The sequence below is a fragment of the Bombina bombina genome, chromosome 3 (genome assembly GCF_027579735.1).
Source record: "Bombina bombina isolate aBomBom1 chromosome 3, aBomBom1.pri, whole genome shotgun sequence".
In the NCBI taxonomy this organism is placed as follows: Eukaryota; Metazoa; Chordata; class Amphibia; order Anura; family Bombinatoridae; genus Bombina; species Bombina bombina.
This window is the reverse complement of record NC_069501.1, coordinates 631,506,124-631,533,305: the sequence shown is the minus strand read 5'-3', so window position 1 is coordinate 631,533,305 and position 27,182 is coordinate 631,506,124. Positions and strand designations below refer to the sequence as shown.

Genomic DNA, 27,182 nt, shown 5'->3' with positions numbered 1-27,182 from the left:
TACTTAAATACACTTTTGAAACAGCTATAGCTTTTATTAGAAGCATTTTTGCTAATACTTGTATATTATAAAAATACTTCTATCCAAAAGTGAAATGCATCCACGTTTATTCCAATTTTGGCAGAAATGTCCCTTTAAGATAGAATACTCTTACAGTAACAAGTATTAAATATAAACCAAGCCTGTCCCAGCCACTGAAAGCAGGACAGGCCCCAATTCACATTAACATTTCTAAATATCTTCAACTGTTCAATGTGCTATACTATATGTGAGGAGATAACCCCCCCACCCGCAATAGTAATGATCTGAAAAGTGTCATGTTGATATAGCCTTAACTTCTAAGGTATAAACAAGAACATTAGTTATAGCTAAACATACTAAACCCATTGCTAAATATCATATTCTATGTATAAACTAATCAATGACTCCAGATCTGCACATACATTCAAAATTACCTCTAGCTGAACATCACCCTTAAACTTAAAAGGTGTCCAATGTAATAGCAAATTGCATGGTGCACGTGCTAACTTCTAAGGGGACTACCCCTAAAGTAGGGTATATTTCATGAAGAAAAGTCTGCCAACATCATAACCTCAGTACTGGGCAGTAGTGGACGAAGATTTAGTTATTCATCCAATTCAGACTTTAAAAACACCCAGCACATGCAAATTTAGGCAAACACATGTTTGGAAAAAATTGTGTGTCCCACCAAATGCAGAGAGTGAGTCGTTAAACTGGATTCTGGGGAAGTACACAGCCAAAAAGGAGCTTGAGTGTTGTATAGATGGTCTGGTATATCTCACCACTTTTTGATAATTGGACATTGAAAGCAAGTTGTGCCTTCAATCGTTGAGAGCCCCAACTGCATAAATGATTAAAGGGCCTCTTTTCATACCTGATAAGATGCCGCCTTGCTGATACAAATTATCCTCATCACCTGGCAGAAGGTATCATCAATATCAATAAGTGATTCTATATCTCCCGTTGCATCTCTCTCACAAGGTGTTTACGGCGCCTCATTTTGGAGATATTTTCTTAAAAGCTGCTCTAAGCAACCGTTCTAGTGTAGGAAATGGACATCTAGTAATTGAAGAATTTACTCTTAACCATGCAGTAAAAGAGCCATCTTGAACTCTTCCAAATAAAATATTCCTCTGAGAAAAGTGACAACCAAAATATAGACTGTTAAACCCAGGTTACCAGGAGGGGTGCTGAGACTGTATCAGGCCCCGACTTTCCAGTCTGCAGCCCTAAGGTCATAAACGCAACAAAAATTACCTCAGATGAATCTTTACTTTATAAATCAACTTTCCATAAAGATTGCAGTTTCGGATGATGGACTTTATAACCAATAACCGGTGGATTATTAGAATCCCCACAGTAGCTCTAGGCATTGCGTCCTTCCAGGATCAATGCCCAGACCCCCCCCCCCCCCCATGTCATTTTAACCATTACACAGCCCATGTGTTTATTCTTTGGTGTGAAAACATAACTGAACATTTTTCTTATTAATATTTGCCTCAACCATGTTAAACATGTTTCTAGTTCAATGCCCAGACAAACTACTTTCATTGTAACTTTATAGAATCTTAAACATAACACAGAATACCAGAACAAATGTTACCTGAGTGTATGAATACATGCTCAACGGATAACATTGCTGCCACTGGAAGAAGGAGATCTTCACATCCGTAAGATGCTGCTTTTATCACAGAACAAGCCAGATTAGGAGGCAGCGGGAATTCAACTATGAAATGCCCCAGTTGTGTTACATTGCCTCTCCTTTAAAAAACATTAGAAATGTAGGTTATAACACGATACTAAACTAGCTTATTTCTTATAATAATGCTATGAAACAAGTATAAATATAGTCTGGAAGAAATTCTCTAAGCCATTATTACAAGCACTTCAAATTACCAAACCTTGTTAAAAGTCTAAGGTTTAGTAGCCATACTGTATACACACATACAAAAGAGGAGAAAGGAATACTGCCCCTGTATGATTGTGGATGCAGGCAAAATATAAGCCCTTAAAAGGGACAGTGCACTGTAAATTGTTTTTCTTTAATGTGTATCCAATTACTTGTTATACCAGCTGCAGGGTATAAAATTTATGATAAATTATTTTCTTTAGGTTTATTTGTGCTTTGTTCACTAAATGGGTTGAGCTTGCAGGGAAATCAGAACTCCTTATTTTATCACTTTCTGAACACACATGCTTCTTTATATTATCTCTGGCTGTATACCAAAGCCCAATACTTGGAGAAAACAACAGGAAATTAACATTGTATTACTTATCTCTCCTAAAAGCATTAAAATAATTGTATAATATCTAATCTGCTTTAACTTTATGTTTTAAAGATGGCAATTTACGGAAACTGAATCTAACATATGACTATTAGTAGCTACTGCTTAAATGGACATCAAACTAATGTTTTTAGGTATGCATATTACAGGGAGTGCAGAATTATTAGGCAAGTTGTATTTTTGAGGATTAATTTTATTATTGAACAACAACCATGTTCTCAATGAACCCAAAAAACTCATTAATATCAAAGCTGAATAGTTTTGGAAGTAGTTTTTAGTTTGTTTTTAGTTATAGCTATTTTAGGGGGATATCTGTGTGTGCAGGTGACTATTACTGTGCATAATTATTAGGCAACTTAACAAAAAACAAATATATACCCATTTCAATTATTTATTTTTACCAGTGAAACCAATATAACATCTTAACATTCACAAATATACATTTCTGACATTCAAAAACAAAACAAAAACAAATCAGTGACCAATATAGCCACCTTTCTTTGCAAGGACACTCAAAAGCCTGCCATCCATGGATTCTGTCAGTGTTTTGATCTGTTCACCATCAACATTGCGTGCAGCAGCAACCACAGCCTCCCAGACACTGTTCAGAGAGGTGTACTGTTTTCCCTCCTTGTAAATCTCACATTTGATGATGGACCACAGGTTCTCAATGGGGTTCAGATCAGGTGAACAAGGAGGCCATGTCATTAGATTTTCTTCTTTTATACCCTTTCTTGCCAGCCATGCTGTGGAGTACTTGGACGCGTGTGATGGAGCATTGTCCTGCATGAAAATCATGTTTTTCTTAAAGGATGCAGACTTCTTCCTGTACCACTGCTTAAAGAAGGTGTCTTCCAGAAACTGGCAGTAGGACTGGGAGTTGAGCTTGACTCCATCCTTAACCCGAAAAGGCCCCACAAGCTCATCTTTGATGATACCAGCCCAAACCAGTACTCCACCTCCACCTTGCTGGCGTCTGAGTCGGACTGGAGCTCTCTGCCCTTTACCAATCCAGCCACGGGCCCATCCATCTGGCCCATCAAGACTCTCATTTCATCAGTCCATAAAACCTTAGAAAAATCAGTCTTGAGATATTTCTTGGCCCAGTCTTGACGTTTCAGCTTGTGTGTCTTGTTCAGTGGTGGTCGTCTTTCAGCCTTTCTTACCTTGGCCATGTCTCTGAGTATTGCACACCTTGTGCTTTTGGGCACTCCAGTGATGTTGCAGCTCTGAAATATGGCCAAACTGGTGGCAAGTGGCATCTTGGCAGCTGCACGCTTGACTTTTCTCAGTTCATGGGCAGTTATTTTGCGCCTTGGTTTTTCCACACGCTTCTTGCGACCCTGTTGACTATTTTGAATGAAACGCTTGATTGTTCGATGATCACGCTTCAGAAGCTTTGCAATTTTAAGAGTGCTGCATCCCTCTGCAAGATATCTCACTATTTTTTACTTTTCTTAGCCTGTCAAGTCCTTCTTTTGACCCATTTTGCCAAAGGAAAGGAAGTTGCCTAATAATTATGCACACCTGATATAGGGTGTTGATGTCATTAGACCACACCCCTTCTCATTACAGAGATGCACATCACCTAATATGCTTAATTGGTAGTAGGCTTTCGAGCCTATACAGCTTGGAGTAAGACAACATGCATAAAGAGGATGATGTGGTCAAAATACTCATTTGCCTAATAATTCTGCACTCCCTGTATATGTAAGCAATTAAGCACATCTAAAGGTCTGCATATAAAGCATTTAAACTATCATTTTGTTGGCAAAATTTGCAATATTTTGCAGCCCCGGGACATACTGTTTGAAAAGCCTCTTCAGAACTCTTATCCTATCTCCTCTTCTTTGGACCATTTAACAAAGATATAAATGACCTATTATGCTTATCAAGTGTAGAATGTAGTGAGGTTAGGCTTCTGAAGTTTCCCAGATATGCATATTTAAAATGTTATAGGGAAATCAATTTGAACTTTATGTCCCATTAAAGTGAATGTTACCATAGACAGGCTATTCACAACATTAATGTTGTCAATTAAAATTAATTTTGGAAATGTAACCATTATAGTTTGAAACAAGCATGAGCTTATCAGGTATTTCTGCATGTGAACTACATTCAGTGTTTTCTGTAGCTAATTGAATTCCTAATTTTAATTACTTTCACCTCATTAATTACACTGTAACACAACTATATTGGGAGGATGATTGTGTGAGAAAAAAAAAAAGAGACTTATTTTTACCTGTCAATAGCATCACACTGATAGAGTTTCTTCAGTGCCTCTAAGATGTATTTCTCTTCTGGGTGATCTAAGTATGGGAACCTATATTAAGACAAATACATAGACATTAGTATAACACACTAATTATCAAGAAGCTTGTTGCAGGGTTTGGGGGGTTAAATACATCTGTAAATTAAAACTTCCATAACCCTTCATTGTCCACAGTAGCCACTGGTCAAATCTTGTAGTGGTTTAACTTGGCTCAGGCTTTAACATTGATTCATAATTTATCAGTAAATTAAACAACTTTGATTTATCAGGTATTAGTATTGTACAATGATAGTAGTGAAGCTGTTATCCTATAGGTATATTATATAATAATAATAATAGAGTCAACAATAAGTGAAACATTCTAGGGTCAATTTTATTGGTACAAAAAAGAAAATGTATGCTTACCTGATAAATTTATTTCTTTTTAGATACGATGAGTCCACGGATTTCATCCTTACTTGTGGAATTACGCCTCCTGGTCAGCAGGAGGAGGCAAAGAGCACCACAGCAGAGCTGTATATATAGCTCCTCCCTTCCCTCCCACTCCAGTCATTTGACCGAAGTTAGGAAGAGAAAGGAAAAGTCAAAGTGCAGAGGTGTCTGAAGTTTAACAAAAAATTAAGTAACCTGTCTCATTAGAACAGGGCGGGCCGTGGACTCATCGTATCCAAAAAGAAATACATTTATCAGGTAAGCATAAATTTTCTTTTCTTTTTTAAGATACGACGAGTCCAAGGATTTCATCCTTACTTGTGGGATACAATACCAAAGCTATAGAACACGGATGAAACGGGAGGGACAAGACAGAGAACCTAAACGGAAGGCACCACTGCTTGAAGAATCTTTCTCCCAAAAGCAGCCTCAGCAGAGGCAAAAGTATCAAATTTGTAAAATTTAGAAAAAGTGTGAAGAGAAGACCAAGTTGCAGCCTTGCAAATCTGATCAACAGAAGCATCACTTTTGAATGCCCATGAGCAAGCAACAGCCCTAGTGGAATGAGCCGTAATTTGTTCAGGAGGCTGCTGTCCAGCAGTCTCATATACAAAACGGATGATACTCTTCAGCCAAAAAGAAAGAGAGGTAGCCGTAGCTTTCTGACCCCTACGTTTCCCTGAAAAAACTACAAACAAAGAAGATCATTGTCGAAATCCTTAGTCACTTGTACGTAGAACTTTAAAGCACGGACTACGTCTAAATTATGTAACAGATACAGAGACGCTTGTGTAACAAAATCGATAAAGCAGAAATCTGTCCTTTTAAAGAACTTGCCGATAACCCCTTCTCCAATCCATCTTGGAGAAAAGACAAAATCCTGGGAATCCTAACCTTACTCCATGAGTAGCCCTTAGATTCACACCAATAAAAATATTTACGCCATATCTTATGGTAAATTTTCCTAGTAACAGGCTTACGTGCCTGAATTAAAGTATTTATGACTGAATCAGAAAAAACCCTTAGATAAAATTAAGCGTTCAATCTCAAAGCAGTCAGCTGCAGAGAAACTAGATTTGGGTGATGGAAGGGACCCTGAATGAGAAGGTCCTTCCTCAATGGAAGCTTCCACGGTGGCTGAGATGACATGTCCACCAGATCAGCATACCAAATCCTGCGAGGCCACGCCGGAGCAATGAGAATTACTGATGCCCTCTCCTGTTTGATTCGAGCAATCACCCAGGGAAGGAGAGCAAACGGAGGAAATACATATGCCAAGCTGAAAACCCAAAGAACTGCTAAGGCATCTATCAGCTCGGCCTGGGGATCCCTCGACCTGGACCCGTATCTCAGAAGCTTGGCATTCTGACGAGACGCCATAAGGTTCAATTCCGGCCGACCCCATCTGAGAATCAGGCTTGAAAATATTTCCGGATGGAGCTCCCACTCTCCTGGATGAAAAGTCTGCCTGCTCAGAAAATCTGCCTCCCAGTTTTCCACCCCTGGGATGTAGATCGCCGACAGATGGCAAGAGTGAGCCTCCGCCCACTGAATTATCTTGGCTACCTCGATCATCGCTAATGAACTCCTTGTTCCTCCCTTATGATTGATATAAGCCACTGTCGTTATGTTGTCCGACTGAAATCTGATGAATTGGGCCGAAGTCAACTGAAGCCAGGCCTGAAGCACATTGAATATCACCCTCAACTCTAGAATGTTGATAGGAAGGAGAGACTCTGCCTGAGTCCATACTCCCTGAGCCCTTAAGGAGCTCCAGACTGCACCCCATCCTAACAGGCTGGCATCCTTTGTCACAATCACCCATGCGGGTCTGCGAAAACATGTCCCCTGGGATAGATGATCCAGCGACAACCACCACAGGAGAGAGTCCCTTGTCTCCTGATCTAGTGTTATTCGAGGAGACAAATCTGTATAATCTCCATTCCATTGCCTGAGCATGCTTAATTGCAGAGGCCTGAGATGAAAACGTGCAAATGGTACAATGTCCATTGCTGCCACCATTAATCCGATTACCTCCATGCACTGAGCCACTGACGGCCGAAGATTGGACTGAAGGGCTCGACATGTATTCAGAATTTTTAACTTTCTGACCTCCGTCAGAAAAATTTTCATTGACATAGAGTCGATTAGAGTACCCAGAAAAGGAACCCTTGTCTGAGGAATTAAACTCTTTTCCAGATTTACCTTCCACCCGTGAGATCTCAGGAAGGCTAACACAATCTCGGTATGATATTTTGCGAGATGATAAGATGACGCCTCGATCAGAATATCGTCCAGATAAGGCGCCACCGCAATGCCCCGTGGTCTTAGAACCGCCAGAAGAGACCCCAGAACCTTTGTGAAAATTCTAGGCACCGTGGCCAGACCGAAAGGGAGAGAAACAAACTGAAAATGTTTGTCCAGAAAGGCAAACCTCAGGAACTTGTGATGATTTCTGTGGATAGGAACATGAAGATATGCCTCCTTTAGATCCACTGTAGTCATGAATTGACCTTCCTGTACCAATGGAAGAATGGTACGAATAGTTTCCATCTTGAAAGATGGAACCCTAAGAAACTTGTTTAGACACTTGAGGTCTAAAATAGGTCTGAAAGTACCCTCTTTTTTGGGAACTACAAACAGAATTGAATAAAACCCCTGTCCCTGTTCCTGAATTGGAATGGGACAGATTACTCCCATGAAGGAGAGGTCTCTTACACAACGTAAGAACGCCTCTCTTTTTATCTGGTCTACAGATAATCTTGATAGAAGAAACCTTCCTCTGGGGGAAGAATTTCTGAACTCCAGTTTGTATCCCTGAGACACTATCTCTATTGCCCAGGGACCCTGAACGTCTCTTATTCAAGCCTGGATGAAGAAAGAAAGTCTGCCCCCTACTAGATCCGGTCCCGGATCGGGGGCCAACCCTTCATGCTGACTTGGGAGCAGCAGCAGGCTTCTTGGATTGTTTACTCTTGTTCCAAGACTGGTTGGGTCTCCAGGTAGCCTTGGTTTGTGGATAGTTCCCTTCCTGCTTAGAGGAAGAGGGAGTTCCCTTGAAATTGTCAACCTCTCTGTTTGGATCTTTTATCCTGAGGGAGAAGATGACCCTTACCTCCTGTGATGTCAGAAATAATTTCTTTCAAATCAGGACCGAAGAGGGTCTTTCCTTTGTAAGGAATAGCCAGATGTTTAGACTTGGATGACACATCCACAGACCAAGATTTCAACCATAAAGCTTTGGTTGCTAAGATGGAAAACCCCAAACTCTTAGTTGCCAATTTAGTAATCTGTAAGGAAGCAAACGTAATAAATGAATTAGCTAATTTAAGAGCTTTAATCCGATCTTGTATCTCCTCCAAAGAAGTCTCAATTTTAAGAGACTCTTCTAAAGCATCAAACCAATAAGCAGCTGCGCTAGTAACTGTAACAATGCAAGCCGCTGGTTGTAACAGTAACCCCTAGTGAACATAGATCTTCTTGAGAAGACCCTCTAACTTCTTATCCATAGGGTCTTTGAAGTTAGAGGGTCTTCTCTGCACCCTAAACCTATAGACTGTGAGCTCTCCAGAGCAGGGCCCTCTTCCTCCTGTACTAGATTTGTTTTGTTTTGTATTTTATCACAAATCTTTGTCATTGTATACCCCCTATCACTGTACCCAGCGCTACAGAATTTGACGGCGCTATACAAATAAATGATAATAATAATAATAATAAGGCAAAACTATTCTCAATAGGAATAGTAGTTCTTTTAGCCAAAATAGAAATAGCACCCTCCACCTTAGGGACCGACTGCCAAGAGTCCCTAATAGTGTCCGCTACAGGATACATCTTTTTAAAAGCGGGAGAAGGAGAGAAGGGAATACCTGGTCTCTCCCATTCCTTGGCAATAATCTCTGAGGTTCTCTTGGGAACTGGAAAAACATCAGAATAAGAAGGGACTTCTAGGTATCTGTCTAGCTTACTCGATTTCTCTGGAGGAACCACTATTGAATCACAGTGGTCCAGAGTCACCAAAACCTCCCTCAATAATAAACGGAGTTGTTCAAGTTTGAACCTAAAAGAAACCACCTCTGAATCTGTTAGCAGTAAAGCATTACCTGAATCAGAAAGTTCACCTTGGGATAGGACCTCCATACCATCCAATTCAGAACCCTGAGAGGGTACATCTGAGATCGCCATCAAGGCATCAGAAGATGCACTGATCATGTGGTTTTCCTTCCTCTTGCGTTTGCCTTGAAATACGGGAAAGGCAGATAACGCATCAGAAAGAGTAGATGACATAACAGCCGCTATGTCCTTTAATGTAATTGCAGCAGAAACTGCAGAGGTACATGGCTCCGATTGAGCAGGCGTTAAGGGCTGTGATGGTCGGGGAGAAAGCTGCGGCATGGTCTGCATCTCATCATTAGAACCCTGAGAAACATCCGCTTTGGGCAATTTTTTATCAAAGAAAATCTGCTCTCTAAAATGTAAAGCTCTCTCAATGCATGAGGGACAAAAAGTAACAGGAGGTTCCACATTGGCATTCAAACACATGGAACATGTAACATTCTGAAGATCTTCCATGTTAAAATAAAACAAAAATTTTAAAGAAATAAACTGAAAATTTTTTAGTCAGAAAAGTCTATAAAAACAACACAAAAATGCAAACAGATAGAAAAACTTCTGAAACAGAGTGTACTGTGCCTTTAAAATTTAAAAAGCTAACATTTTAACTGTACCAGACAGAATATCTTATATAATGCAAAATAACAAAAAAAAAGAGGACACCTCTACGCCTCAACAGCTCTGCTGAGGTGCCTACCTGCCCCCACTGAACAGGATGGAAAAGAACATCCACCGTACTTCAGACACATAAGACCGCTTGCATATTCTTGTAAAACATGCGGTCCCTGCGAACAGCTGATAACTATGCAGTCGCACTACAAGGAGGCTTACATAACATCTGATGTCGGAACTCCGTAAAAGATAACTGCGCGGCTTTCTTTTTGCGTGCGAAAGTAAACGCCACCCTTCACGAGTGTCATATCAAAACATCCAGTGAAAAACATGTTGCGCACCAACTATTAGCCGCAAATGTAAAATTCTATAAAAATACTCAGCCTGTATCGGAACCCTAATGTACAGTCCCAATAAATAGCAAAATCCCCAGCGTCCACAGCACCAACACCTCTAAATAAAAAATAGACCCAACATATTTTTATAGCAGTGCTGGTTGTCATAAATTTATAAAGGCAAGTGTGTCTGAAAAAAATTAGGAAATTCTTGACCTATATCCTCATTATCAGCTAGGCAGACGTACAGTCACTTCTGAGTTAATGTTATGTCCCAGAAAAAATAAAAGACTGCACTTACCTCCATGCTGAGTGACAGCATGACCGGTCTCACAGGATCAAGAGGTCTTCTCCCTCCTGCAGTTCTGTGGACACATACAGGGCCTTAGTTAATATCTGCTAAGACCATCATCTGAAGGGCAGCAATCAGTATGGGAGGCGCAGTGAGAGTAAAATCCGACCAGATCCCATTGCTTTAAAGCCACCTGTAGCTCTAACCTAGAGGCTGACAAGGAATACGGCAACACCCTATAATAAAATAGCACTCATAGGCACCATTTTAAAAATAACAAACTCTTGATTGAAGAATCTAACTAACACCTCACTATACCTCTTCCTATCACTAACACAGGCAAAGAAAATGACTGGAGTGGGAGGGAAGGGAGGAGCTATATATATAGCTCTGCTGTGGTGCTTTTTGCCTCCTCCTGCTGACCAGGAGGCGTAATCCCACAAGTAAGGATGAAATCCGTGGACTCATCGTATCTTAAAAAAGAAACATACATTTAAATGTGGGCAGTTCTCAATAAAATTTCTATTTATCTGGGGAAATGCCTACCTATAATTCCAAATAAAGATGAATAAACTCACGTATCCTCAGATTCACTTGGCTGAAGTTATAGGTTGAACAAATGGAATGTGCACAAAAATGTCTCCAAGAGACAAACAGAAGCAGTGTATATTAAAGGGACATTAAACACTAAATAAATGTTAGATGTAATGATGCATTAAAAAAAACAAAACATTAGTATGAGAATAACATGTAGATGTATTTTTTAAAAGTTTAATTACCTGTTTAAATATTGACAAAATAAGTGTAGTAAAGTTTTAGAGTCCATAGAACAATGGGAGCTGTGGCCAATTAGGGGCAGTTATAAATAGGTCACTAGAGTGTGCAGACAATGGCTGTGTGGAATATAACAATGTTCTGCACTTCCATTTCTAACAGACTTCTTTTTTATAGATGCCATTTATAATTTTATATTACCATCTCAAAGTGTTTAATCAACACAAATGTATTTTAATGGCTAAAATATCTTGCCTGATAAAGTAACCTCAGAAAGCTTTCCAATGTATTTTCTATTAGTTAGTCATTAAAGGCATCAACTGTACATTGCATTTGCTATTTTATTTTTGCAACTGGATATTTGCTTTCTTTTATTATTGTAAACATAGTTCAATGCATAGCAAGCAAAGTTTAGTAACGTACTGGAATACTAGAGATGGAATAAGAAGGGGCGTTACTAAACATGTTATTGTCTTAAAAGCTCCTTTTTCCTGAAGAGAAAAATGTATTATTGCTAGAATTTAGAAATACTAGTATATGTCACCTCATAAGATTTGCTAGTGAGGAAGTTTAGTGAAACTTGAAGCTGGCTGTGATGTGCTGCTTTAGCATTATTCCTAGTTGGCAAAATATGGCAATTCTAGATGTAAATAAGGAAGCAGGAAATTACCTGATGACATCATGCACGCCCAGACACTTTAGGGTCAAAATCACAGATGTTAAACTTGTTCTCTTAATCTCAGGTATCATGTGATCTGGCATACATTTGTCCCAAAATTCCTCACTATAAATCCGATGGCACTTCCCAGGGGCTGTTCTTCCAGCTCTACCAGTTCTCTGGATTGCTTCACTTCTTCAGGCAGAGGAACAGAAACACCATAGGACATGAATGGGAAAACAGCAAAAGAAAGGCACACAACACTCAGGTTAGGTACAGTGATACAGATTACTCCAGTAGCTGACTACAAGAAAAAAATAAAATAAAAAAAAATAAAAAAAAATAATATATACCAAAGAAAATATACTCACAGGACTTTAGGACATCAATAAGTCTAAAATGTATCGACGTTTCGGGGACTGATATATCCCCTTCTTCAGAATAACTATACTGTGCCAAACACTTTCATATAGTGTATACAGTGAAATAAAATCAATTAATCCAAACCTGGCGTGAACAATCAAATCTAATATGCAAGATTCGTAGCTGGAACGTACACCATGCATTCCAAAGAACCGGAAATTACCTCACTTCCGGTTTCGGAATAACAAAAAAAAAATAAAAAAATATTTCAAGACATTTTATACAAAATAGGTGAACATCAAGAAAAAACTAAATTTATGCTTACCTGATAAATTTCTTTCCGGATATGGAGAGTCCACAAAGTCATCAATTACTAGTAGGAATATCACTCCTGGCCAGCAGGAGGAGGCAAATAGCACCACAGCAAAGCTGTTAAATGTCACTCCCCTACCCACAATCCCCAGTCATTCGACCAAATGGAAAAAGGAATAACACAAGGGTGTAGAGGTGCCTGAGGTTTAATAAAAGATTAATGTCTTAAATTAAGGGTGGGGTCGTGGACTCTCCATATCCGAAAATAAATAAATTTATCAGGTAAGCATAAGTTCTGTTTTCTTTCCTAAGATATGGAGAGTTCATGACGTCATCAATTACTAGTGGGAACCAATACTCAAGCTAGAGGACACAGATGACTAGGGAGGGAGAACAAGACAGGCAGACCTAAACAGAAGGCACCACCGCTTGAAAAACCTTTATCCTAAAAGAAGCCTCAGCTGAGGCAAAAGTATCAAATTTGGAAAATTTGGAAAAAGTATGCAGAGGACCAAGTTGCAGTCTTGAAAATCTGTCCACAGAAGCTTCATTTTTGAAAGCCCAAGAAAATGAGACAGCCCTTGTAGAATGAGCCGTAATTCTCTTAGGAGGCTGCTGACCAGCAGTCTCATAAGCAAAACAAATTATACTTCTCAACCAGAGAGAAAGAGAAGTAGCAGTAGCTTTCTGACCTTTACGCTTTCCAGAGAAACAAACAAACAGGGCAGAAGACTGGCGAAAATCCTTAGTCGCCTGTAGGTAGAATTTTAGAGCACGCACAACAAGGCGTTGTGCAACAAACGTTCTTTATGAGAAGAAGGATTAGGACATAGAGAAGGAACAACAATTTCCTGATTAATATTTCAGAAACCACTTTAGGTAGAAAACCCAACTTAGTACGAAGAACCGCCTTATCAGCATGAAAAATAAGATAAGGCAAATCACACTGCAAAGCCGAGAGTTCAAAGACTCTCTGAGCAGAAGAGATAGCGAAAAGAAACAAAACTTTCCAAGATAACTTAATATCTATGGAGTGCAATGGCTCAAACGGAGCCTGCTGCAAAACTTTAAGAACAAGGTTAAGGCTCCAAGGAGGAACAACAGACTTAAACACAGGCCTGATTCTGACCAGGTCCTGACAAAAAGACTGAACATCTGGCACATCTGAAAGACGTTTGGGTAACAAAAAAAGATAATGCAGAAATCTGACCCTTCAGAGAACTGGCTAACAATCCCTTCTCCAGACCTTCCTGGAGAAAAGACAAAATCCTAGTACTCCTGACCCTAATCCAAGAGTAGCCTTTGGATTCACACCAATAAAGGTATTTACGCCATACCTTATGGTAAATCTTTCTAGTAACAGGCTTGCGAGCCTGAATCATGGTCACAATGACCGACTCAGAAAAACCAAGCTTAGACAGAACTAAGCATTCAATCTCCAAGCAGTTAGCTTCAGAGAAACAATATTTGGATGAAGGAAAGGACCCTGAGTAAGAAGGTCCTTCCTCAGAGTCAACCTCCAAGGTGGAAGAGATGACATCTTCACTAGGTCTATATACCAGATCCTGCAAGGCCATGCAGGAGCTATTAGAATTACTGATGCTCTCACCTGTTTGAGACGAGCAATGACTCGTTGAAGGAGAGCAAACAGAGGAAACCGATATGCCAGACTGAAATCCCAAGGAACTGCCAGTGCATCTATCAGGGCGGCCTGCGGATCTCTTGACCTAGAACCGTACCTTGGAATCTTGGCGTTCTACCGAGACAAATCATATCGAACTCTGGCACCCCCCATTTGAGGGTTACCTGGAAAACACCTCCGGATGGAGAGCCCACTTCCCGGAAAGAAATGTCTGTCTGCTCAGGAAATCCACTGCCAGCAGGCTGGTGTTCGTGGTCACAATCGCCCAGGAAGGTCTCCGGAAGCATGTGCCCTGAGACAAAAGTTCCTGAGAAAACTACCACTGGAGAGAGTTTGTTGACTGGTCTAAATCCATCCTGAGACAGATCCGAATGGTCCCCTTCCATTGTGTGAGCATGCATAACTGCAGAGCTCTCAAATGGAATAAAGTAAAGGGAATGATGTCCATGGAAGTGACCATCAGACCAATTACCTCCATACATTGAGCTACTTATGGCCGAACAGCAGACTGGAGAGAGAGAGAGAGAGAGGCAAGAATTTTGGATTTCTAACCTATGTCAGAAAAATATTCATCGATAGGGAATCTATTATGGTCCCTAAGAAAACTACCCTTGTAGCTAGAAAAAGGGAACTCTTCTCCAGATTAACTTTCCATTTGTGGGAACTTAAAAAAGACAACAAGATCTCTGTATGAGAGTTTGCTTGTTGAAAAGATGGCGCCTGAAACAATATGTCATCCAGGCTTGGCATCACTGCAATTCCCTGAGACCTGAACACTGCCAAGAGAGCCCCCAGAACCTTTGAGAAAATTGTGGGAGCTGTGGCAAGGCCAAACGGAAATCCACAAACTGAAAGAGTTTGTCTAGAAAGGCGAATCTCAAGAACTTGTGATGATCCCTGAACATGAAGATACTATCACTCCCACGGAAGAAAGGTCCCAAACGCAATTCAAGAATGTAAACCTGAGATAATATGTCCCCAGCCCAGAAATCTGGGATATCTCGTATCCATGCTTAATAAAACAGAAAAAGTCTGCCCTCTACTTGATCTGATCCCGGATCAGGGGCAAACCCTTCATGCTGATTGAGACTCAGCTGTGGGTGTCTTTGATTGCTTCCCCTTATTCCAAGACTGATTGGGTATCCAAGAAGACTTGGACTGTTCCTGCTTGGAAGAGGAAGAAGACTTTCCTTTGAAGATATGAAAGGAACGAAAATCACTCTGACATCGTTTAGGTCTATTCTTCTTGTCTTGTGGTAGAAAAGACTCTTTTCCACCCGTAATATCAGAATTTTTTTCTGCCAGACCAGGTCCAAACAAGGTCTTACTCTTGTAAGGAAGTGCCAGAAGCTTGGAGTTGGAGAAAAACACAATTTATGCTTACCTGATAAATTTATTTCTCTTGTGGTGTATCCAGTCCACGGATCATCCATTACTTGTGGGATATTCTCATTCCCAACAGGAAGTTGCAAGAGGACACCCACAGCAGAGCTGTAATATAGCTCCTCCCCTAACTGTCATAGCCAGTCATTCGACCGAAAACAAGCCGAGAAAGGAGGAACCATAGGGTGCAGTGGTTACTGTAGTTTAAATTTAAAAATTACCTGCCTTAAAATGACAGGGCGGGCCGTGGACTGGATACACCACAAGAGAAATAAATTTATCAGGTAAGCATAAATTGTGTTTTTCTTGTAAGGTGTATCCAGTCCACGGATCATCCATTACTTGTGGGATACCAATACCAAAGCTAAAGTACACGGATGAAGGGAGGGACAAGGCAGGAACTTAAATGGAAGGAACCACTGCCCGTAAAACCATTCTCCCAAATATAGCCTCTGAAGAAGCAAAAGTATCAAATTTGTAAAATTTTGAAAAAATATGAAGCGAAGACCAAGTCGTCGCCTTACAAATCTGATCAAAAGAAGCCTCATTTTTAAAGGCCCAAGTGGAAGCCACAGCTCTAGTGGAATGAGCTGTAATCCTTTCAGGAGGCTGCTGTCCAGCAGTCTCATAGGCTAAGCGGATTAAGCTTCTTAGTCAAAAAGAAAAAGAGGTTGCCGAAGCCTTTTGACCTCTCCTCTGTCCAGAGTAGACAACAAACAAAGCAGATGTTTGCCGAAAATCTTTAGTAGCTTGTAAGTAAAACTTTAAAGCACGGACCACGTCCAGATTGTGTAACACAAGGATGGAACAACAATCTCTTGATATTCTTGTTAGATACCACCTTAGGTAAGAACCCAGGTTTGGTACGCAGGACTACCTTATCTGTATGAAAAATCAGATAAGGAGAATCACATTGTAAGGCAGATAGCTCAGAGACTCTACGAGCCGAGGAAATAGCTACCAAAAAAAAAAAAAAAAAGGACTTTCCAAGATAAAAGCTTGATATCTATGGAATGAAGAGGTTCAAACGGAACTCCTTGAAGAACCTTAAGAACCAAGTTTAAGCTCCATGGTAGAGCAACAGGTTTAAACACAGGCTTGATTCTAACTAAAGCCTGACAAAATGCCTGAACGTCTGGAACATCTGCCAGACGCTTAACTAGCTGACAATCCTTTTTCCAAACCTTCTTGGAGAAAAGATAATATCCTAGCAATCCTGACCTTACTCCATGAGTAACCCTTGGATTCACACCAATAAAGATATCTACGCCATACCTTATGGTAAATTTTCCTGGTGACAGGCTTTCGTGCCTGTCTTAAGGTATCAATAACTGACTCGGAGAAGCCACGCTTTGATAAAATCAAGCGTTCAATCTCCAGGCAGTCAGCCTCAGAGAAATTAGATTTGGATGGTTGAAAGGACCCTGAAGTAGAAGGTCCTGTTTCAGAGGCAGAGAACATGGTGGAAAGGATGACATGTCCACTAGATCTGTATACCAGGTCCTGCGTGGCCACGCAGGTGCTATCAGAATCACTGATGCTCTCTCCTGCTTGATCTTGGCAATCAGTCGAGGGAGCAGAGGAAACGGTGGAAACACATAAGCCAGGTTGAAAGACCAGGGCGCTGCTAGAGCATCTATCAGTGTCGCCTTGGGATCCCTGGACCTGGATCCGTAACACGGAAGCTTGGCGTTCTGGTGAGAAGCCATGAGATCCAGTTCTGGTTTGCCCCAACGATGAATCAGTTGTGCAAATACCTCCGGATGGAGTTCCCACTCTCCCGGATGAAAAGTCTGACGACTTAGAAAATCCGCCTCCCAGTGCTCTACACCTGGGATATGGATAGCTGATAGGTGGCAAGAGTGAATCTCTGCCCAGCAAATTATTTTTGAAACTTCTAACATCTCTAGGGAACTTCTCGTTCCCCCTTGATGGTTGATGTAAGCTACAGTCGTGATGTTGTCCGACTGAAATCTGATGTACCTCAGAGTTGCTAAATGAGGCCAAGCCTGAAGAGCCTTGAATATCGCTCTTAGTTCCAGAATATTTAATGGAAGGAGAGACTCCTCCTGAGTCCACGATCCCTGAGCCTTCAGGGAGTTCCAGACTGCACCTCAACCTAGAAGGCTGGCATCTGTCGTAACAATTGTCCAATCTGGCCTGCGAAAGGTCATACCTTTGGACAGATGGACCCGAGATAGCCAAAAGAGAAGAGAATCCCTGGTCTCTTGGTCCAGATTCAGTTGAGGGGACAAATCTGTGTAATCCCCGTTCCACTGACTGAGCATGCATAGTTGCAGCGGTCTGAGATGTAAGCATGCAAACGGCACTATGTCCATTGCCGCTATCATTAAGCCGATTACTTCCATACACTGAACCACCGAAGGGCGCGGAATGGAATGAAGAACCCGGCAGGAATTTAGAAGCTTTGATAACCTGGACTCCGTCAGGTGAATTTTCATTTCTACAGAATCTATCTAGATTCTAGAAAGGAAACTCTTGTGAATGGGGATAGAGAACTCTTTTCCTCGTTCACTTTCCACCCATGCGACCTCAGAAATGCCAGTACTACGTCCGTATGAGACTTGGCAATTTGTAAATTTGACGCCTGTATCAGGATGTCGTCTAAATAAGGGGCTACTGCTATGCCCCGCGGCCTTAGGACCGCCATCAGTGACCCTAGAACCTTTGTAAAGATTCTTGGGGCTGTAGCTAATCCCAAGGGAAGAGCTACAACTGGTAATGCCTGTCTTGAAAGGCAAACCTGAGAAACCGATGATGATCTTTGTGTATCGGAATGTAAAGATAAGCATCCTTTTGATCCACTGTAGTCATATATTGACCCTCCTGGATCAGTGGTAGGATGGTACGAATAGTTTCCATCTTGAACGACGGAACTTTGAGGAATTTGTTTAAGATCTTTAGATCCAAAATTGGTCTGAAGGTTCCCTCTTTTTTGGGAACCACAAACAGATTTGAGTAAAAACCCTGTCCCTGTTCCTCCTTTGGAACTGGATGGATCACTCCCATAACTAGGAGGTCTCGTACACAGTGTAAGAATGCCTCTCTCTTTATCTGGTGTGCAGATAATTGTGAAAGGTGAAATCTCCCTTTTGGGGGGGAAGCTTTGAAGTCCAGAAGATATCCCTGGGATATAATTTCCAACGCCCAGGGATCCTGAACATCTCTTGACCACGCCTGGGCGAAGAGTGAAAGTCTGCCCTCTACTAGATCCGTTCCCGGATAGGGGGCCGTTCCTTCATGCTGTCTTAGAGGCAGCAGCAGGCTTTTTTTACCTGCTTACCTTTTTTCCAGGTCAGGTTTGGTCTCCAGACCGTCTTGGATTGAGCAAAAGTTCCCTCTTGTTTATTATTAGAGGAAGTTGATGCCGCACCTGCCTTGAAGTTTTGAAAGGCACGAAAATTAGACTGTTTGGCCCTAGATTTGGACCTGTCCTGAGGAAGGGCATGACCTTTTCCTCCAGTGATATCAGCAATAATCTACTTCAACCAGGCCCGAATAGGGTCTGCCCCTTGAAGGGAATGTTAAGTAGCTTAGATTTTGAAGTCGCGTCAGCTGACCATGATCTAAGCCATAGCGCTCTGCACGCCTGTATAGCAAAACCAGAATTCTTAGCCGTTAGTTTAGTCACATGAACAATGGCATCAGAATAAAAGAATTGGCTAGCTTAAGTGCTCTAAGTTTGCCAAGTATGTCATCCAATGGAGTCGTTACCTGTAAAACCTCTTCCAGAGACTCAAACCAGAACGCCGCAGCAGCAGTGACAGGGGCAATGCATGCAAGGGGCTGTAGGATAAAACCTTGTTGAATAAATATTTTCTTAAGGTAACCTCTAATTTTTTAACCATTGGATCTAAAAAAAGCACAACTGTCCTCGACAGGGATAGTAGTGCGCTTTACTAGAGTAGAAACTGCTCCCTCCACCTTAGGGACTGTCTGCCATAAGTCCCGTGTGGTGGCGTCTATTGGAAACATTTTTCTAAAAATAGGAGGGGAAGAGAATGGCACACCTGGTCTATCCCATTCCTTATTAATAATTTCTGTAAACCTTTTAGGTATTTGGAAAAACATCAGTACACACCGGCACTGCAAAGTATTTATCCAGTCTACACAATTTCTCTGGCACTGCAATGGTATCACAGTCATTCAGAGCAGCTAAAACCTCCCTAAGCAACACGCGGAGGTGTTCAAGCTTAAATTTAAATGTAGAAATATTAGAATCAGGTTTCTTTCCTGAGTCATTAACATCACCCACTGACTGAAGCTCTCTTTCCTCAGCTTCTGCATATTGTGAGGCAGTATCAGACATGGTTCTTAAAGCGTCAGTATGCTTTGCATTTTGTCTCACCCCAGAGCTATCTCGCTTACCTCTAAGTTCAGGTAGTCTGGCTAACACCGCTGACAGTGTATTATCCATGACTGCCGCCATGTCTTGTAAAGTAAACGCTATGGGCGCCCTAGATGTACTTGGCGCCATTTGAGCGTGAGTCCCTTAAGCGGGAGTCAAAGGGTCTGACACGTGGGGAAAGTTAGTCGGCATAACTTCCCCCTCGTCAGATTCCTCTGGTGATAAATTTTTTAAAGACAGAAAATGATCTTTATTGCATAAAATGAAATCAGTACATTTTGTACACATTCTAAGCGGGGGTTCCACCATGGCTTTTAAACATAATAAACAAGGAGTTTCTTCTATGTCAGACATGTTTATACAGACTAGCAATGAGACTAGCAAGCTTGGAAAACACTTTAAATCAAGTTAACAAGCAAATATAAAAAACGGTACTGTGCCTTTAAGAGAAACAAATTTTGTCAGAATTTGAAAAACAGTGAAAAAATGCAGTAAATCAAACGAAATTTTTACAGTGTGTATAATAGGCTAACAGAGCATTGCACCCACTTGCAAATGGATGATTAACCCCTTAGTTCAAATAACGGATCAAAAAAACGAAATAGACGTTTTTTAACAGTCACACCAAACTGCCACAGCCTTGCTGTGGCTCCTACCTTCCCCAATAAATGACTTTGGAAAGCCTTTGGGCCCTTTAGAGATGTCCTATAGCATTCAGAGGGCCTTTGAGGGAAGCTGGATGTCACAGTTTGTAATTTTAACTGCACCAACTGTAACTTTTATACTACAACAGTGAAAAGCCTCAGGAAACTGTTTCTAGTCAAAATTTAAGCCAGCCATGTGGAAAAAACTAGGCCCCAATAAAGTTTTATCACCAAAGCATATATAAAAACGATTAAACATGCCAGCAAACGTTTTATATTGCAATATCATAAGGGTATTACCCCTGGGAGTAAGCATGATACCAGTCGTTATTAAATCACTGTATTCAGGCTTAACTTACATTAATCCGGTATCAGCAGCATTTTCTAGTGTTTTCCATCTCTAGAAAAAATTATAACTGCACATACCTGATAGCAGAATAAACTGCACGCCATTCTCTCGCTGAAGTTACCTCATCTGTGTAATCCCCTCAGACATATGTGAGAACAGCAATGTATCTTAGTTACAACCTGCTAAGATCATAGAAACCTCAGGCAGATTCTACTTCTATTTACTACCTGAGATAAAATAGCACAACTCCGGTATTATTTAAAAATAACAAACTTTTGATTGAAGAAAATAAACTAGCTATATTTAACCACTCTCTCCTACAACGTCCTTGCTTGTTGAGAGTTGCAAGAGAATGACTGGCTATGACAGTTAGGGGAGGAGCTATATTACAGCTCTGCTGTGGGTGTCCTCTTGCAACTTCCTGTTGGGAATGAGAATATCCCACAAGTAATGGATGATCCGTGGACTGGATACACCTTACAAGAGAAACAGCTGACCAAGATTTTAGCCACAACGCCCTGCGGGCTAGCACAGCGAAGCCAGATATCTTGGCTCCCCGTTTAATACTTTGCATGGTAGCATCAGAATAAAGGAGTTGGCTAGCTTGAGAGCCTTAATCCTGTCTTTGATCTCCTACAAAGGAGTCTCTACCTGAAGTGAATCAGACAAGACGTCAAACCAATAAGTGGCACTTGACACAGTGGCAATACAAACTGCAGGTTGCCATTGAAGGCCTTGATTAACATATACCTTCTTCAATGAAGCCTCCAGCTTTTTGTCCATTGGATCCTCAAAAGAGTAGCTATCCTCTATAGGGATAGTAGCCCTCTTAGCCAGAGTAGAAATGGCCCCTTCTACTTTAGGCACTGTGTGGCAAGAATCCTTAACAGAAAGCAGAGACGAGAGGAAAAGAGAGATTAGATATTTTCAATTTAGCCAATATTGATTTGGATTCTAATGATATCAAACTTTTAAGTAAAGGTTTAAGCTTTTCACCTAAAATTGTACCAAATGAATTTGAGATCTTTATAGACATTCAAAAGTTTGTTAGAAAATTAGTCCTTAAGCGCTATTTTATTAAAAACTCAATAGACCCGGATCAAGCGCCTAATAAGGACCATCTAGAAGGCAAAGATGTGGAAACATTGAATATTCTTAAATCACTAGAGGATCTAGGAGTTAAAGACCAGGATATCAATGAGAGCTTAAGAACAATAGATGAGCTTCTTAATATCTCAGTATATGAGGAAGAAGCAAAGGTCAACCATAGTAATTTAAAACATCCTTCTACTTTTTACCCTGTAGGTACTCAGGGAGACCAAATACCGGTGTTTACAAAATTAGTTATGGAGGAAGTATTTAATCTCTTCCATAAGAAAAGGATGAGTCTACTTAACAAACATAATGATAATTTGACTTCACAAGAAAGAAACTCATTAAAGAAACTAATGAGTAATACAGACATAGTCATCAGGGAGGCAGAATCGTGATTCAGAGTAGGGATGATTACTTACCTGAGGCGTATAACTTATTAAATGATAAGGATACTTACTGTACTATCAATTATGATCCGACTAAGCAGTATCATACCAAGCTTTATTACTTATGACAGCAAAGTCAGAAGGGATCCTCAACAATGATGAATTTAGATTTCTGCAGGAGAATGAACCTAGAGTCCCTATATTCTATCACCTACCAAAGGTGCATAAGAATGTAGAGCGGCCACCTGGGAGACCGATCTTTGGGGGAATTGATTCTCTGAGTGATAAAGTGTCAAAATACATTGATTTTTACCTTCAGTAATATTAAAGACACCACACAGACTATCAACCTGTTTGAAGGGTTAGAGTGGAAGGAGAATTACTTTTGGCTGACGTGTGACGTATCAGCACTATATACATCTATCCCTCACACGGAAGGTTTTCTATAGACAGATCAAAGGAACAGCGATGGGGACTACATTTGCCCCATCGTATGCGAACATATATATGCATAGATTTTAAACTCAAATGATTTGGAATGATAACCCCTTTGCAGTGAATATTAAGAAATATCATCGCTATATCGACGATGTCATCATCCCTCTGGGAGGGAGATGAATCATTGATTACTAATTTCATGACATATATGAACAACAATGACTTTAATTTAAAATTTACTGAAAAACATTCTAATTCTAGGATAGATTTCCTGGACCTATGGCTATATGTTGATGATAATTTTAAAACAGCGGTATCTAATTATAGGAAACCTACTGATAAAAATAGTTTAATAGATAATAGTAGTGCCCATCTCAAAAGATGGAAAGATAACGTGTCATATGGGCAGTTTCTGAGACTCAGGCGAAATTGTACTCACATAGAGGAATTTAGGAAGGAAGCTGAGATCATGGCCATCAAGTTTAGGGTCAAGAGAAGGGTTATAGTAGCGAAGTGGTAGAACACGCTTGCTTTAAAGCTCTAAATTAAGATAGTGAAATGATTTTAAATGATTTTAAAACCCAATAATAGAGTAGATACTATAAACTCAGGAGACAAGGATACTGTGAGATTTATTACAACCTATAATGAGGGAAATAAGATTATTAAAAATGTCCTCAAAAAACACTGGGGTATCCTAAAAACAGATCCTTTTCTAGCCTCCACTCTAACAGAAGAACCAGTTTTCACATTTAAAAGAACTAGAAATCTAAAAAATGTACTAGCACCTAGAAAATTGAAAAAAGTAGAAATACCAAAAATGATACAAAGTAATTGGTTAAGTTTAAAACCAGGCACAAATAAGTGTGGAAAGAAGGCCTGTCACATGTGCAAACTTATTAATAAGGAAAGTAGTTTTAAAGATAGTAAAGGCAGTAAAATATTCAATATTAGAAGTAGGTGTACCTGTGACACTATACATGTGTAGATTATCTCTTAACATGTGGTTGTGATAAGATCTATGTAGGGCGTACCAAAAGGAAAATTAGGCGTAGATTTTCAGAACATTTATACAATATTAAGGAAAAATCTGATAAACATAGTGTGCCCATTCATTTTACTGAGTTCCACAGAGGTGATTCCAGATCTTTAAAAATACAAGCTATTGACTGGATATCTATGAGTTGTAGTAATAGTTTGGTCAGTTTGAGAAAACAAGAAACCTTCTGGAGTTAAAAATTAAAAAGTTTACATCCCAAAGCCCTGAATATTGATATAGACATAGCAGCTTTTATGTAAACAGCACAACACAAGGATTTATTAGGGGTGAGTTTGAGTCATAGGTTTTTAAATACATCTATGTGTGTATATATATTTTAAATTCTGCATGGGATTACACATATGAGATTTTGCCTGTTACTTTTTATATAGAGGTTTTTTAACAAAATTGTGTCCCGCCATTTTGAATTAATATAAATCCTTTTGGGGTACAATATATAAAAGGATGTTTCACTGATAAAAAATATATTCAAGTTATTTATTATTGAGTAAGAGGTGGCTTAATCTTTTGGGTAATGTTATTAATTGATTTTCTATGTATACACAAAGGTATACTTGTTTATATAGTGATTTTTTTTGTATATGTATCCTAAAGGGAGATTCTTATGTATGTTAATTCTAGAGTAAACCTATGTGGTTTGACAAATAATTAATTATATAAATGTTACCTTTCTCCATTATATCTTTCTCTCTCCATTCAAGGCTGAAATGAATGTGTAGCATTTGTTGTACCTTTGATGAGTTTAGTTTTTAAATGTTAGACGTTATAGTGTGTATTTTTTGGAAATTGTATTTCGTATATGTATTTTAGGAACTGCAATTTCGCATTTTTTATGACTTTTAAATATTTTTATGTCGAGACAGTAATAGACTGTATTTATTATCTTATGTTTTTTGTGCATCAAACCTTGTTTAGACAGGAGTGTGTGTATACAGACATTGTTTAGTTTTTAATTTAAGTATCTTAATGATTATTTTTAACCCTAGTAATATACTTTGCAGTGTTTTTTGCAAAAGATGTTATGTTTATACCATGTTTAATATGTATATATTTTTTTATGAATACACAGTATTTTGTAAAGGACATTTTGCCCACATCCAATATGAGAGCTTGTGAGGGTTTTTAAGTGGGACGGATATCCCAATCAGACATTCCAATTTTTTACCCTCTTGAAAAAGTCTGCACGTTAGCGGACGTAACGCGTAGAGGTTTATCCTAAAATCTTTTGGACAATCCGGGTATCCCTATATCTGGAGGCGGAGTTCCCATACCCATACGGCACAATCGGATAACATCAGGAAGGAATGCTGGTCGTACACTACGCCACAGAGACAAGACAGGAAAGTGAAAGACTTTGGTATTAAGCACCTGAAAAGGAATAAGCTTCTCTTTTTATCGTATGGAGTCAATTTTATGTTCATCGCATTTAGTTTTATTAAACATTGTAAGTGCAACTCTACAGATGTGCGCTTTTGTGAATTATTGACTATTGCACTCTTGATTCTGTTTTCTTGTGCTTTTTTCTTTTAGAGTTCAAGATCTTTAAAGGAGACAGTGAAAGGAAACATCTTTCTAAAGACAGGAGACGGGGAAAAAGGAATCCCTGGCTTCTCCCATTCCTGTAAAATAATATCTGTAGCACGGTATAGAACAGGAAACACTTCCACAGTGGAAGGAACATCATAGTATTTATTAAGTTTACTAGATTTCTTAGGGTTGACAACGTCAGGAGTATCGGAGTCGTCCAAAGTAGCCAAACCCTCCTTTAACAATACACAAAGGTGTTCAAGCTTAAACCTGAAGCTTACCACTTCAGCATCAGATGAAGGAATTATACTGTCTGAATCTGAGATTTCACCCTCAGAGAATACCGACTTATCCTCCTCATCAGACTTATGAGGGAGGGCAACCTGTGAAGTAGCAGGTGGAACAGAAACCTTACTATCTGAATCTCAAATTTTCCTTTTGCATTTTCCCTTTAGCATAGGAAAAACAAATAATGCAGCTGATACCTTTTTCTGCAAGCAAATAAACTCCTCCAGGAGATTGAGAGGAACAGCAAGGCACTGCATGTGACGCCATTGAGGTTTGGGGCGCTTGAGGAGAAAACTGTGGCACTGCCTGAACAGCATCATCTTGGGAGACATTAGGCTCCTATCTTTACATTCAAGAGCTCTAACTAAACATGCAGCACAGAAATGCATAACCAAAGTAATCTGTGCCTCAAGTGCAAACATTTATCCAATGAGTCAGAGACATGAACCCCATTCCAACAAGGAAATTTACAAATGTATTTGCTAAAAAACGGTAAATCTCTATTTTATATAAAGTAAGAACTGTCACTTTAAGAAAAAATATCCAGAACGGTAACCGCTAACTTAAGGTAGACTACACACTGAACCTCTGCACCTCAGTCTGAATGAGGTGTCTCACCTTACCACCGGACTATGTATAGAGGATTCACTGCAAAAAGTCACACTGCAAAGCCAAATCTTCTGTAAAAGTCGGCATAGCAATGGCGCCGCTCCGCTTGAGACACTGAAAAGCGGAAGAGACGGGTCACATGACTAGCTCCCATGGGAATTGTGTAGCTAAGTAAAGAGCACGCTCTCAAAGAAACTGACAGTCTCTGCCATTGTAAAACAATCTATTAATTGTACAGTACCGGACCGACAGTGGCAATACAATGCTAACAGAAGCGATTCCACACAAAACAATTAGCCCAACAGAAAATTAATTGCTCAAATGAATTATAACACGAGGCATAAATAATTAATACATGATATTAATTAACCCCTAATAAGCCTCTGATCGTCCAAATTATACATAAGCCATAAAAATAATCAGGGTATACTTTATACGTCATAAAAAGTATTAACCCCTAGTCTCCTGGTCACAAGAAAGTGCCTGCATCGTGGTCTAGAATATCCTTCTAAAGGATATATATGTCCCAGATAATGTTGCAGGATAAATCACATAAGTGCCCATCTCTATTTCTAGAAGACAAAAATGGCACTTACCTGCAGTCTGGCCGTCCGGCAGGAAGACAGCTTACAAGATGTGAGAGGACACATACTCCTGACAGAGACCTGTGGAAAAAAGAAAGAACAGAGTAAACCTACTCTGGCTTTCTATACAATAGGCAGCAAATATGGTAGGAAAACGCAGCAAGGCCCACCTCACAAGTTCCTAACTGCTTCAGAATCACCACTACCCTACTGAAGAGATTAACGTAGACTACGGCTAGACCCAAAAAAATCTTGCTTATAGCGAAAGAAATACAATTTTCTTCAGTCACAAGAACTTCACCTCCTCCATTGACAGAGGCAAAGAGAATGACTGGGGATTGT

The 27,182-nt window shown here is 39.9% G+C and overlaps 1 protein-coding gene across 3 annotated transcripts in view; it reads right to left on the bottom strand.

Moving 5' to 3' along the window:
- Positions 1 to 27,182, bottom strand: part of DHX40 (DEAH-box helicase 40) — a 527,461-nt gene that overhangs the window by 209,786 nt on the left and 290,493 nt on the right. For all 3 annotated transcript variants that reach the window (XM_053707320.1, XM_053707319.1, XM_053707321.1), the window contains exons 10-12: positions 11,804 to 11,986; positions 4,549 to 4,629; positions 1,625 to 1,782 (exon numbers count right to left, since the gene is read on the bottom strand). In XM_053707320.1, the coding sequence (XP_053563295.1) occupies positions 1,625 to 1,782; positions 4,549 to 4,629; positions 11,804 to 11,986 (422 nt within the window). The remainder of the gene's footprint in view (positions 1 to 1,624; positions 1,783 to 4,548; positions 4,630 to 11,803; positions 11,987 to 27,182) is intronic.